The sequence below is a fragment of the Pezoporus occidentalis genome, unplaced genomic scaffold, assembly GCF_034315485.1.
Source record: "Pezoporus occidentalis ecotype Australia unplaced genomic scaffold, CSIRO_AGI_Poc_V1 ctg52, whole genome shotgun sequence".
NCBI classification, from domain to species: domain Eukaryota; kingdom Metazoa; phylum Chordata; class Aves; order Psittaciformes; family Psittacidae; genus Pezoporus; species Pezoporus occidentalis.
Window position 1 is genome coordinate 384,326 of NW_026915858.1, and position 14,398 is coordinate 398,723.

Below are 14,398 nucleotides of genomic sequence, written 5' to 3' on the forward strand. Positions count from 1 at the left end.
GACAGGTGCTATTACAAGTTTTCACATATCTTTGTCTGTCTACCTCAAGACTGATATGTTGCATACCCCTGCTACTGCATCCTGAGCTTTTCTTATGCAGAAAGTGCCAATCGGTGATTGTCTAGTATTATATAGCAGACAAGTAAGTGCTAGGGGTTAGAATGAGATTAGCAACTAATTTTCTCTTTCACTTGATCTTATTTTCAGTTCTTTCTCCAAAGCAAGGAGCTGGTCAGGCATAACTTACATTTTCCTGTTTGACAGTTGCACATAAAATAAATTTGGATGGCTCTATAGGAATACAGTTTTCTTTCTTCCACTAAAATCCTTTCTAATTTCTTGTTTGGTGATTTCTGGTGCTGCTGAGTTTCCAGGATAATGTGAAAGAAATGTGAAAAAGGATGCAGTCATGGAGGGAGAATAAATTAGCCCAGAAGGGCTAATTGTCTTATCCAGCTGATCTCTTACTTTAAAGATAAAACCAGAAACTCTGAAATACTGAATTTTCTTCAATAATATTATGTGAAATTCAACATTCTGATACCTATATTGAACTGAAAAATGGAAAATGAAATAGTGGTCGAGGTGCACTGTTGCTGTGGATTGCAGGCATTTCTTCCAGTTAACAGTATATATCAGGGTTTTTTGGTCAGTCACAGCATGACTTCAGTACTATCTGAACCTAAGCACCTCTTTCCACCAAGCTCCCACTGAAAGAGAAAGAACCCCTTTTTACTGTGTCTTCCATCTTAGGTCTAAGGAGCACCAAGTCTGTAAGTTATTGATAACAATAACTGATGGGAGCATTTGATGTACCCTTTTATTATCACTGTGACAGGGTGGCAGAAGTCAGTTTAGGATTATGTCAACTTAATTTTGACTGAAAATTCAGGTGTGGCTGCCTCCTACCCAAGAGCTGATTTCCACATCTGAGCCTAGGCAGAGGTCAATCAGCGCTGCAAGTGGAGAATTGCTTTTTGCCTGTTAGTTGGGTTGTCAGTTCTTCTCCATCGAATTGTGCTGTTTTTTCTGTTCTGTCATTGCTGGTGTGCAGCCCAGGTTACTTGAGTAGTGCTGCATTGCTGTTTATCATGAAGCATTTCATGCAACCAAAGAGTTCTCCTGATGTGTACAGCACCAATGGAGCTGTTGTTTCAACTCAAGCAGTTTGAGGACTGCTTCTGTGTATCTTAGGCTGATTCTTTGCAAATAATGCTGGCTAAATGATAAAGCAAAAAGGTTGACTGCAGCAATGTGCTTGAGTCAGAGACGTAGATGAACAATGTTGGTGCTAGCTTTTTGGTAGCTGGCGAGGTATGAGGCTGGGAGCACACCTAGTGACAAAGAGAAAGTTCAGAGGAGCTATCTTAAAATTATTGCAATGTGCTGAGTTTTAAAGTGAGATGGCTTGCTTTGTGAAAACATGCTAGCAAGTATACCAATTTTAAGAGGGGAAAGTCACATAATTTTTGACAACACATTAATCTGTCAAACTCAGCTGAATGATAATGCTATTGTCAAACTTATCATACTCTTTTGCAAACAATGGAAAGTTTGAGATTTCTTGTGTAAACTAGAGTTGGCTGTTTTACAAAATGTAAGTAGAGAATATTAAGATGTTTAATTCAACTTAACTACATGTAAAAAGCATTTACATTTTAATTGTCTGGTTTAATGTATACATTTGTACCAAGTACATGAATTTAAGTCATTGCTGCTGTAGCTGTCTTAGTGTAATTTACAAATGAATATTTGTGTTCTTGTCGTACTTTTGAGATATTTTCAAAATCTGAAAAAATCTTTGGTCTACTAGCACTTCATTAAAAACAAGTAATATTTTTTCTGTTACACAAAGTACCACTTGATGCTGATAGTCCTGTATAAACAATTACAAATATTTAAAAGTACTGAGAATGTGAAGGCTTTTAGCTATAAAAAAATGATAGGAGACAATATTCTACATGTTTTTTTTGCATTCACCACGTATGTATCACTACTCTATTAAAACCTACAGAACTGCCTTGAGAAGCTGCTAAATAGTGTTTTGAATTTTGAGCCGATAAAGCCTTGTGCAAGAGAGAAATTTAGAAAATGTGAGCAGTGTCCCTAAGTATTTCCAGGAGATATAGACCTTGGTTTTCAATTCCTGAATAGCAGGCATATTTAGAAAATATTGATCTCCTTTGTTGTTCAGGGATGCTGATGCAATAGAGAACTCTGTTGTTCCAGACAGCATGTGCTAATACCAACTTCTATTAAATTTATTTATTGTTCTAATTCTTATCCTTAAAGAATGAAGGGGAAGTGAGAGTGATGTTGAAACTGGCAAAGTTTTCTTCCTGTTGGCTAAAAATGGACATGGTAAAGGTCAATTCTCAGTTTATCAGGATGTCAGCTAACTCAGTATTTCTGGTATGATTTTTTAAAAGGACAAAATTCTTTGCATATGGAAATCAAGTATGTGTTGTTAACATTTATTTTCCATGAGGTGGCAAAAAACATCAGTATTTCTGTGTGGATATTGTAGATGACCAGTTTGAAAACTGCATTTACTTTTGAATAGTGGCATGTCTCTCTGTTATTGAATATTTTCCTCTAGATTTTTTTATATTTTAGAGAAAAGATTATTAATGCAACAGGAAAGCATTGAATAAACAGCAGGAGCTGCAGTACTGATGCATTTGCACAAGGCAGTGCAGTGACTCACACCAGTAGTCCTGATGAAAAATTGGGGGACTGGTGCTTTGAACCCTACTGAGCTGGGACACATAGGTTGCATATGGAACCTAGGGGGAAGAAACTCCACAGTAAGCGTAGGGAAAAACTTTCCATTGAGGAGAGTGGTCCTTCCATCACTTTACCTGCAGAGGGGCATACTGAGAGCATGGAGAACTAACTCTGCCTTTGCACTGCCTGGTGGCTCCACCTCTCCACTTGGAAGTACGTTGTTTTATTGCTAGGAGCCCTCATATCTGATCAATACTTACTACTGCTTCAGTGTATCTTGGCTGGCATGGAGAAGAGAATGCTGTCCCTGCTTTTCTCTGCCTCCTCCTGATCAGCTGAGGAACTTCTAGATCTTTTTCCCCATGCTGCTGGCTGCCTTCTGCAGAATCTTAACATCTGTGCAGTTTTCACTTATGTCTGACCACACAGCTGTGAATTGCTGAACATAAGTTGACCAGTCTTTATATCTTCACTGGATTGTTGTGATGTGGTAGGCAGTGAAAGGCATTTGAACTTTCTCACCTTAATTCCCCATTTTGCAGGAAACTGAATGGAATCTTAGCTGTGGCATAAGCCAATGCACACACCTCGCATGTAATGTTTCCTATTTCCCAGTTGTGAGTGGAAAAATTAATTTGTCTAACGTTAAGTACGGATGTGCTGAAAATGTCATTTAGCATTACTGGGATCTGTGGGAAAACAGTATAAATAAATAATCACCGTCTCACAGTAAAAAAGACAGAATCAGAAAACGTTAGTTCCAAATTCTGCTTCACTTTGAACAGCTGACAAATATTTGGGAGGGGGTGTATAATAAAAATAGCTTTTAAAATGCTAAGGTGCAGTAGGAAAAATACCAGCTTAAATTAATTTTTTGGTGCGCATTAAGATTTTGTCAACTCTTTTGTATGCTGTATAATTGCACATTCATATTAGTTTGGGTCATGAGCACAGGTATACTTTTTTTTTAAAACATTTATTTTTTACAGTAGCTTTGAACTATCTTGCAAGTTTCTTATCATTAAATCAGACATAAGTAATTATTTAACAGAAGTGCTTTACATTTACTGGTGTCTGCTGACTTAATCAAATAGTCGGCTGATGCTTCTAATCGTGTGTTAGGTAACACTGCCCTCAGAGGGCCAAGGTGAGTAAATTCAATCTCAAAACCCCTGGCATTACTTCTGATATTTTACTTGACCTGACATGGATTACAGTTGTTTCTTTTAAAGAAAAATGGCTTGTTTTTAAGTTGTTTTATTTACTTTTATGTAATTTTTTTTAAAATAAATTCATTCCTCCCCACCTCTCCTTGGTATTAAATATTAGTGTAGGGGAACTGGAGTTTTGATTTTACAAAATGTGCCATAAGAAAAAAGAAAGAAAAGGAAAAAGGGCAAACAATATTATTTCTACTAATCCATTTCAGTAAATTGATGACACAGACACGAGGCATTTTTTTTCCCCCTTTTTCTTTCTTTCTTTTTTTTTTTTTTTGTTTTTTTTTTTTCCCCTTCTCCTTCTTCCCTTAAATCTCACTTATGTCTGTGTGGCAGCTGTTGCTTCTTTTAAGGAAGCAAGTTTTTGAACTCAGGTTTCTGTTGCTTATCAGCACTGTATATTAAAGACATTTCCTTCACACCTCTAAAGCCATTTACATATTGAAAAATGTAGATGTTTTGCAGAAGTGATTTTGAAAAAAACCCAACTTTTTTCAAATAATAAGATTAATTTTAAATTACTGAATAATTTTTCAAGTATTGCTAAATCTCCATATGCTTAGAATGAGAAGTGGTGAGACTAACAATAGCAACCATTGAATCTGAGGTGAAGTGTATGTTTGAAGAGAGAGTTTGAGTTCTGAGATGAAGTACAAAAAATTATGAACTCTGAGTGGTACATTTGACTAACACAGATTTGTTGACTGCTCATATGGTTTCTTAGAAAGCTCTTCTTTGTGAAGCTCCTCAGCAGTATCAAAACTACAAGCATTGCATCACTAGAGCAAACATATTTTGTGAAATGTCCTGAAGGCAGGATTCTTGTTACTAGCTGTCACATGTAGAAAAGAAAAATCATTAAACTTGCAGAACAGAGGCTAATGCAGAGCCAGCCGCAAAGGTCATGTGCCAAATAAACTTCCATTAAGCATTATTTCTTAGTGTTGTTAGCCAGTGTATTATTAAATGCAACATTAATTAAAGAGTTGCATGTTATAAGTGTGCATTTTGCATAAAGATCAGATTGCATTTTCATGTATTTCATGCCTTATTTCATCTTTTGTGTATATTCTCTTGGTAATCATTAAAAAAGCAGCCACCAATAATCTAAAACTGATTCCAAATCTGTTTTCTGTGTGTATGTATTTATTGTTTATATATATCTGTGAGATATATATTCTAGCGTCCCTTTTCTCAAGTAGCTTGAAAAAACTTTTACTAGAATTAAAATCATGTAGGAATTGCTTGGCTTTCTTTGCTGCAGTGGTTGAAGTTAGCGACCTCTTCTTACTGTCTAGTAAACAGATCCTAAAAGAACATGTTTTTCAACTTAGAAGGATGTAAATTTAAGCAAAATACTAATTTAGCTTACATTAACTCAGCAGGAAGCAGGGTACAAACTGATTGATTGTCTATGGCAGATCCACTGCTTTTTTAAGTACTGGAGCTTGTTCATTAAATTGTCAGGGTATCATGTGGTTTGGTTAGCCTGCCTAGACTTCTCCTTTTGCATGGAATTTCTTTTCACTTGAATGAATGAATTTTAGATGTAAATTTCCTGTTGTTTGCTTGTATTGAGGTACTTGATAAACATCCACTTCAAGTATCTTTAAAGTGATTTAGTATTGTGCAACTGTAAAATACACTTTTTTAAATGAGGGGTTGGTAAGTTAGAAGACGTGGAAGTTTTTTCTTTTTCAAATACTCTACTGTGTTTTAATATTTTTTGTATGGAGGATTTCTCTTTCAAAGCAGTTCCATAACAAGATGTCTATTAAGAAGTATGGGCTAAAATGTTTTTCTATCTTTGAGGAGATCTGTAGAAGGAATGCAGTTGTACGAGAGCACCTAGAGTGCATCTTGAGAGTCATTAAACCACTTGAGCAGCTAAGTGAACTGTTCACTGATACCACTGTTTACTTTAGTCTTCAAAAGTGTTCTCCCATTTGTTAATTAAATTACAAAATAAATAAAGGACAAATGATAAATATTCATGCATAGGCCATCAGGAGGTATTGGAATATTGGTCATTTCAAGACAAAACTAGGGGGTTTGGTGTATGGGTGTGTTTGTACAGATGTCTTGAAAAAGTCTGACTGTGATTCATGTTGGGGAATTGCTTAGGAGAAACATTCTTCAAAGAAATACATCTATGAAAGAAATATATGGATCCTTATGAAGACACAGTATTTTGCAATTGCTTTTAAATTACATCTCCTCTGCCTGGCTGTAGTTTGCAGGGTGAAGACAGAGGTACAGCTGTGCTCATGGGAAAACTGGTACTTGTACGTCATTCAATATTTATATCTTCTTGTGATTAGCTTTTTTCTGAAGTCGCTAGCTCCCTTCAGAGGAGCTTGAAAGTGCTAGTCATACTTTTCTAATGGTTTTTCTCCAGGCAGATCATCAGCTACATAACTTAGTAAATGATAAAAAAATCTGTTATCTTTCCTGATTAAGACTCTTTGAGTACTTAGTAGAAGCCAAATACAATCTAAAATGTTGTCCTAAGAGGAGAAGAGGGATTAAGTGATCAGGGAAATGTGCACTGGGGTGGGTTTTTCTACAGGTTTAGTTCTGAAGAGTGTGTATGTGAGTAAACGAAGTGTTACGTTCTTTCTTGAGCTGACTAATAAGTGTATTTACCCTATCAGCTCTGATTTTTAGAACAGAGCCTGTCCAGTTTATCCCTTACAGAAGAGAGGACTGTTTTTGACACTTGAACTGTTGGATGGCTGACCTGCTTTAGTCATGTTGGAATTCTCTCCATGCTGTCCTTGAACTCTTCAGTAGTCTTAGGTGCCTGCCTACCATTTAATTCACCTTCTAGAGAAGCCTAAGATCTTGATAGATTTTAAACCTAGGAACAGGCACTTTCTCTTGTAACTTACTGTTCCAACTAAGATAGATATAATTTATTAGAATTGTACAGAAGAGTCTCTTTATGGTCTGTTCAGGAAAGCAACAAGGATATTAATATTTTAAAACTTACGTTGGGTGATCTGATACGTAAGGTTTTGTTTTGGCTTCAACTTTAGAGTTCATGCAGATTTCAGCAAATTTGTCAGGGCATTTTTTAAACATTCTTTACTATGAGTCATACCTTTGCTTAAGCCTATGATTATTTCATTTTCAAGTATTCAGCAAACTTAATTCAAAAAATGTCTTTTCTTTTTCATTCTTATATGTTTTTCCCTGTTGGTATTAAAGTTACACATTTGTTTTCCCATACTGCACTTGTATTTGTTCTCCGACTTACAAACTGTCATGCCTTTTTTTTCTGCTTGTTTGTTCATTTTGTTTTTTTTTTTGGTGGTGGTTTTTTGTTTGTTTGTTTGTTTTGTTTGCTTTTATGTTAGCTGGGATTTCCCACTGTGAAATCAGTTCAGGTTGACAGTGTCAGTAGGGATGATTCCAGCTGAACTAGCCCCAGAGAACTGAGATAGACAGCTGTGAGTCAATACAAATGTAACTGGTGTTGTATTTGCTGTATTAATTTTGTGGTCAAATTAAGTAACATTTTCAATTTTCTTTCTAATTCTATGAATCGATTTAAAAAAAATAAAAATCAAGTAGTTACCCTGCTATCTAGAAGCAGGACTAAATACGAAGAGTTTTGCTTCTGAGGGGCAAGAGATACATTTCAGCATGAATAACCTGGTGTTAATTTTTCTTTTTCCTCTTCTGCTACTCCCTGCCCCACTTCTCTGCATAAATACATGTTGGAAATAAGAAATGTAAATGGCTTTAGTTAGATTTTTAACCCATGGGCAGCGTTAAAATCTTTACAGATTGTGATCAAGTTCAGCTAGGCCATATTAACATTTCCCATGTTGAACTTCAGTGTCAATTAACTGATTCCTCTCATAGAAAGGTAAATATGGGATTAATGAATTTTTAGATAAGCCTTCAGTGGAGTAATCTTCATGTCAGATGGATGTAAACTTCTTTCTGACCTTTGAATTGTATACAAGCTAAGTAGCTACAGCTAACGGGGTGCTGGAGTGGTCTGTTCTAAGTGTTTTGCAAATGGTGAGAAGTCCTTGGCATGGTTGCAAATTCTGCATTGTTAATACACTTTTTTTCTTAATATGTTCAGTTGTATAATGATGAAACTGTGGCTTATTTAAAGTCTTAGTAAGTACTTGTGCATAGGTTATTTACTCTGCATAGTTGATGGAAATCAAAGAGAGAGAAAGTCGGACAGATATGAACTCACCTGTACTTAACTGAGTAATTGCACTATATAAATGAAATTGTTGCTGAGAATTTGGTGTGGCATTGTAAAGTATAATGCTATTAAAGAGATCTTTCAGATCTATTTAAGTATATTTTGTGTAGGTTTTCCTACTAACCAAAATTTTCTTGTATTTGTTTAGTGTATGATTTGAGGAAATTAATAGGTTTTGCTGTGGCTCAGCAGGATAAATGTTCTACCTTGTCACAGTTTTGATTTCATTTTGCCATTAAAAATCAGGCTGTAGTGCTTATTTTTGCCTGCAGCAAATTTCAAAGTGCTTATATGTGTAAAGATGTAGGATTTTGAAGAGGATAGTGTGATAAAATTTAGAATTACAGAATATTACGGTACAGTACTTCTAGCTTCTTATTCCAGAGGCATTACTGTATAGTCCAGGCTAACCATTGCAGTTCCATTTTGTAGGGAGTTAAAATTTCTGTAAATTGAAAATGTCTGAAAAGGTTTTGGTGTAATTGATGTTAGACACTGATAATATGTTATGTTTTTTAATATCAAAGTGTTTTTTTTTCTACAGTATTAATGAACTTTTTTTTTTCTCCTTTAGGAGAATATATAAAAAACTGGCGGCCAAGATATTTCCTGCTAAAGACAGATGGCTCTTTCATAGGCTATAAGGAGAAGCCCCAGGATGTGGATCTGCCATATCCACTCAACAACTTTTCAGTGGCAAGTACGTATTTCCAGTATTTATTATTCTCTCGGCATATTGACAAAATATCTGCTACATATTGCTTCATGTGTAGTTCAGAATTTATTGGTAACACTGCAAGTTTGATGCCATGTGTCAGACTATTGCACCACTAATCTTATGTCCAGCTCTACAAGGTATCTTTACCAGAGCATTGAAGATTTTGCTCTGGGTTGGATTTTGAATATTTTTGGAAGTCTGAATCTCATTTTTGTCCATGTGTGTGTCCGAAGTGTCTGTAACTAACAATAACACTTGAGAAATTATTACTGTAAGAAGAAAATTCCTGGAAAGCTTACTTTTATCCTGATCATTGACCTCTTTTCTCTTTTTCAGTGGTATCTCTGAATTCACTTGAAAACTCAAATTAATTAGAAAATTATCTAGACTGTCAAATGACACAAAATCATGCTAAATTATTTTTCTCTTGGATAATCAGGTAATCAGCTCTCCAGCCTGGTTAATCAGTAATTTCAAGCAATCACACAATTTGCATATATTAGCAAAGCTACAAAGTGTGTATCTGTTGGATAAAGTGAAGACATTTTGATTTCTTGTTTTCCAGGAATGTTTCTGGAAGATAAATCTGTAGGGCTTTTTTTGATCTGGCAAAGTGAGATTAGTAGATAAGTGTTTCTGAACAGAAATGAAGAGAATGATGGGGGGGGGGGGGTAAAACAGTGCAAAAAATCTTCCTGTATATGAGTTGTGGATATTATAGCTAGAAACTTTCAAAGGAACACTAGAAGATTTACCCAGTTTCTTTCAAGATTGCATTAGTATACTGCAGTATAATAAATGAGGGTGTTTAGTTTTGTAGAGGGGTATACAAAGTAATTTGTGTATTTTATTTGTTAAGAAGATAATCTCATGCTCCAAGCCCGTGTCTTCTCCCACACCTAGAGGAGGAAAACTGCATATTCTGATTGTGACAGAAGTCTTGCAAATGATGTTGAGCATGCAAGTGTTCTAGTAATAATAGATGCTCATTCGCCTTTTTTGCTATTCAGCATAAAAAGCAGTGATATCTTTAGGTTGCTCATACGAGTAGGAATTGACTAGATCATGGGTTGTAACTCCTTAGTTATTGTTCTGATTATCTTAACCTACTCATTTGTTGCAGTTGGTGCTTTCCTAGATACTTTTTCTCCAGTGTGAAGCAGAAAGAACTACTGTAGAGCTACAGCAGGCTTTTTTTTTGTCCTGCTTTACCATGTTCTTCGTTGCATATCATGTATGTCTTTGCTGCAGCAGCTAGGAAGATGATCCAAATGGTAGTTCTGCTAAGCGAAGAAATGCGTAATTAACAATTAGAGTGTGTTGATACTGGTGTGTGTGTTTGTTTGTTTTGTCACTCTTGTTATTTTGATACCCAAAGGTCATTTTATGTAATTCTGGTATTAAAATGCTGCTCCTGAACTTTGCCTAGGTGGAAATTGGAGGATTCATATTGTTTTCCACAATGACACCATCACCACCATTACCCACCCATTCCTCAACCCAACTGAACAAACGAAAATATCCTTTCTGCAACTAGCAAGTGCCATAGGTCTGATTCTTAGGCAATATAAGCTAAAGGAACAGTCATGTAATATTAATTGAAGAAATACACTTTTGGTAAGCAAGATGAGGTTTTCTGGCAGGAAAAAACAGAAATGATTGCTGATCAGTGCAAGAATAGGGAGATTTTTCACTCATAAAAAGTATCGCATGAAGATAAGTGAAGTACCTATGTAGAATGCACAGGATGAAAAACAAAAACAGTATGATATTGCACTCTAAATTGCAAGGGACTGTAAGTATTTTGTCATATATTTTGTCTGTCTGAAGTTGAGGTCATGGGTAGGGCAAACAGAATCGCTGTGTGAATGAATCGGATCTCATGGGCAGTACCTGGTAAATGTCAAGAACTGGTCACATGGCCTTTGATCCAAGAGTTCCTGAGCTGCTGCAGTAGGTTTGTGGCCACAAGCAGTGCAACATATTTTTCCTGTAATAGTGAAGTACATTTTTCATAAATTACTAGCCAGGCAGATGGAGTGTGAGATCACTGTTAATACCATCTTGATTAGGTTGGCAGGGACTTAAAGATATGTCTTTACAGTCCTATCTTCATGTAATCTTTGTAGCTATCTGTAAAGTGAGAGTGTGGTCTCAGTCTACTTTCTGTTCTCCAAATGATAGACATCTTTGGCTCTTGCTTACAGCTTGTTATTTAAGCAGAAAAGGCCAAGGCTGTGGCATTATTTTTGTAGTACTGATGGAGTGAACACTGGAAAGTTTGCACAGCTCTGCTTTGTTTGATACTTGTTCTGTAGTTTAAAACTTTTATATCCAGTTCTGTCAAACTAAAGTCGCACACCTGAGCATTACTCTCTCCCTGGTCTTGTGTTATCCACTTACTCCATCATGAATGACAGGAAGGCCAGAGAGAATGAAGTTATTTTAAATACATCTAAGTGCTTCCTGTGCTATATATATCTTTAAAGATATAAATATGTCTTTTAAAGGTAAAAGAAGGTGATATAATTATAATGGTGGGAAATTCATTGCAGAAGCTTAAACTAATTGATACTGGTTTGCAGAGGTAAATTTAGAAATGTGAGCTTTCTTGAACTGGCTGGTTCAAAATCAGTTCAGCTCTTTTCAGGTAGAGACAAGCAGTTGCAAGTAATCAAGCTATTGTAGCTTAAAGAGATGCTCCTGATTGAGTCATGGTAACTGAGTGGGTGTGCATTCCTAGCCCACTTCAACTGCAAAAGAAAATATGTTAATGTAAATTGCTTTTGCTTAGGCATTTATGCAGCCAGAACCAGTTTAAAAATCTGGATTCTGCTGGTATAACTTATATGTATAGGAACAGGCCTGGGGAAAAAAAAAATCTGGCTTTTAAAACTCCATTATGCTTCTTTGGAACAAAACTAGTACTCTAGGTGACAGGAGGTATACATTCAGTAACACCCCCCCAATCAACATAGTCTCACAACACTGTTTTTGTCTTGTTTGGTGTTGCTTTCTGTCAACCGCTTCAGTCTTTGATTATCATCATTATTAGGGGAAGCAGAGTGGGGAAGAATTCTACTTCAGTTCTATTTAAGGAACATTTGTGGCTTTACTGATAAAAAATACTTCTCACATATGCAGTGAGTATGTAGGTAATCGCATAGCGCATTTGGGATGAGGAAGAAGAATTGGCCCTTTGCCTTCATTTTGATCTTTACGTGGGGAATAATTGGGAAGAGCTGTATCCCTTCACAGTAGCCTTTGAGCTTTGGCCAGAAATGATGTCACCTGGAATTTCTTTCCTGTCTTGAAAGATAGTGCTTTCTAAGCACTCTGTGCTACAGCTACCCTTTTTCTTGTCTTTGAAAAGAGAAAACAAATTTTAGTTACTGTGGAAAGGTTACCTTTTATAACCTTTTTTTTTCTTCTCTGCAGAAACGCTTATCAATGCACCTTGGCTATTCTCAATTGAGGATTCCAGTCTTAATATTTCAGTGGGCAACAGACAAGGTTTTATTATTTTGAGGATTTAAAAGTCTTCAAAACATGAATATTGAAAGGTTTCAGGGGAGTGATGTTAGGGCTATAAAGAATTCTGAAGGCACTTTCTAAAGAAATGAGTGGGAAAATATATATATGTATGTTTTAAGTGAGATTAAATTAGGCATCACAGTACTTCGGCATTAGATAGGGCCTTGTGTGCGACTCCATAATTAACTTTTTAATGAAATTTAAATGTAAGGTCCCAGGTTTTTTTAACTGTCACAACACTGGATGACATGAACCCAGAGATAAGCATGTAACTGTAGATACTTACAATTACAGCATAGATTTCATTCCAAAATAATCATGGTACAATTGAATAATATTCATTAAACACTGAAAATACTTACGGGGAAAAAATGGCAATCTGTGTAACACACTGCGTATGCAAATTCATCTATGGAAATTTGAACTCTAATGTGTATAACCAATATTACTGTCTGTGTTGGATGGGAGAATGTTTTGGTTTTTTGGAAAACTAGACCAGTAGTTCTCTTTAGGAGACTTTCATACTACTTTATGAGTGATTTCTAGGTGGTACAGTTGGTATTTTGCCATTTGACTTCGAAGTTTGGATGCAGTTATTGGCTTGGGTCATGAATGAAAATCAGTTCCTTGGTCTCATCATTCCATTTTAATGGGCAGTGCTTTCTTAGACACCAATATAGCATACTGTAATTTCCAGTTATCTCTAAATAGGGCCTGGTATGAGCAAGGCAGGTCGAAGTTTATAGTCAGGTCTGAGAGATTTTATGCTGATGTGATACACTCAGTTGCATAATAAACTTGGGGTGTTTGCATGAAAGACAGAGAAGGATGTATGATTTTTCTGTGAAAACGAACTAAACCCCATACAAGCCCCAACAATAAAGTGCAGAAATCTATTTTCATTCTCCTGCTTTTCATGTGGGGACAAATGGCAAACTAGTTGTAATGACAAGAAGACTTCATTTAGAGTATTGTAAATAAAAGACTTGCCATCATGATGAAGCATTAAGGATCATCTTTTTCAGCTTCAAGGAATATAATCATTTTTTGGTGTTTGTTATATATATTGTTATCAGTCATATATGTTGCTGTATCATTGTAGCATGTATTTGTCATGAGCCAAGCCCCCCAGAAGTGGGATTTCTACCCATACAGAACAGAAAGTCAGTCCCTGCTCCAAAACACTAAAATTCCAAATATAAAGCAAGGGACAGCAGATGGATGCAAACAGATGGGGGGAGTATGAGAAAACAATGAGACAGTATTAGCCTGTAGTACAGGCAGTGGTCTCAGCACATCAACAACTAATCCATTGTCAAGGTTAGGTTTTTACTCTCTTCTCCCTTCTTTTCTCTCTCCTTCCTTCCCTCCCTCCCTTTTTTTAATACATGCTGAAGGTGGGTTTTAAGTAGAATTTAAAAGAGAACCAGTATGGCAAATAGAAATTAAAAATGCTTTTGAGAAGTGGTGTTGAAATTGGAGCAGTAGAAGGATGGGTGGCATTTTGGTACTGGATAAAGAGTGGTACCAAGGATTAGGGGAGGCTGTGGAGACAGACCATGCTGAAAAGCTACCTATATTTGATCTGATAGAGCTGGGTAAGACATATGGAATGCAAAGAGAAGAGCGATATGATCAAAGGGACAATAAAGAAAAATGATCTGTTCAGCAGTTTTGGGAATGACATTTTTAGGGGAAGACTGCATTCCTTGGGACCAAAGAAAGGGATATTAAGTTGTTCTCTCTTCTGTCATCTCCATGTGACAAAATTTCCTTTTAGGGTCATACTCCCCTTAGATAAAATGTAGTGAGAAAGGAGGAAGCATTTTGAGAAGCATCAGAAAAGTAGTTTTCCATTAGGGAGTCGGTAAACAAGTGGGAGAATAGAGAGAGGACCAAGCAAAGGGGATGTGTGTGGGTGTGCATACAAATGTATAAAAGCCATGGCTTTTCATATGTCTATGAGCC

General features: G+C 36.2%; 1 protein-coding gene across 6 annotated transcripts in view; it reads left to right on the top strand.

Annotated features, from left to right (window-relative positions):
- AKT3 (AKT serine/threonine kinase 3) overlaps positions 1-14,398 on the top strand; it is a 148,873-nt gene that overhangs the window by 71,441 nt on the left and 63,034 nt on the right. For all 6 annotated transcript variants that reach the window (XM_062637333.1, XM_062637332.1, XM_062637335.1 and 3 more), the window contains exon 3: positions 8,753-8,878. In XM_062637333.1, coding sequence (XP_062493317.1) covers positions 8,753-8,878 — 126 coding nt within the window. The remainder of the gene's footprint in view (positions 1-8,752; positions 8,879-14,398) is intronic.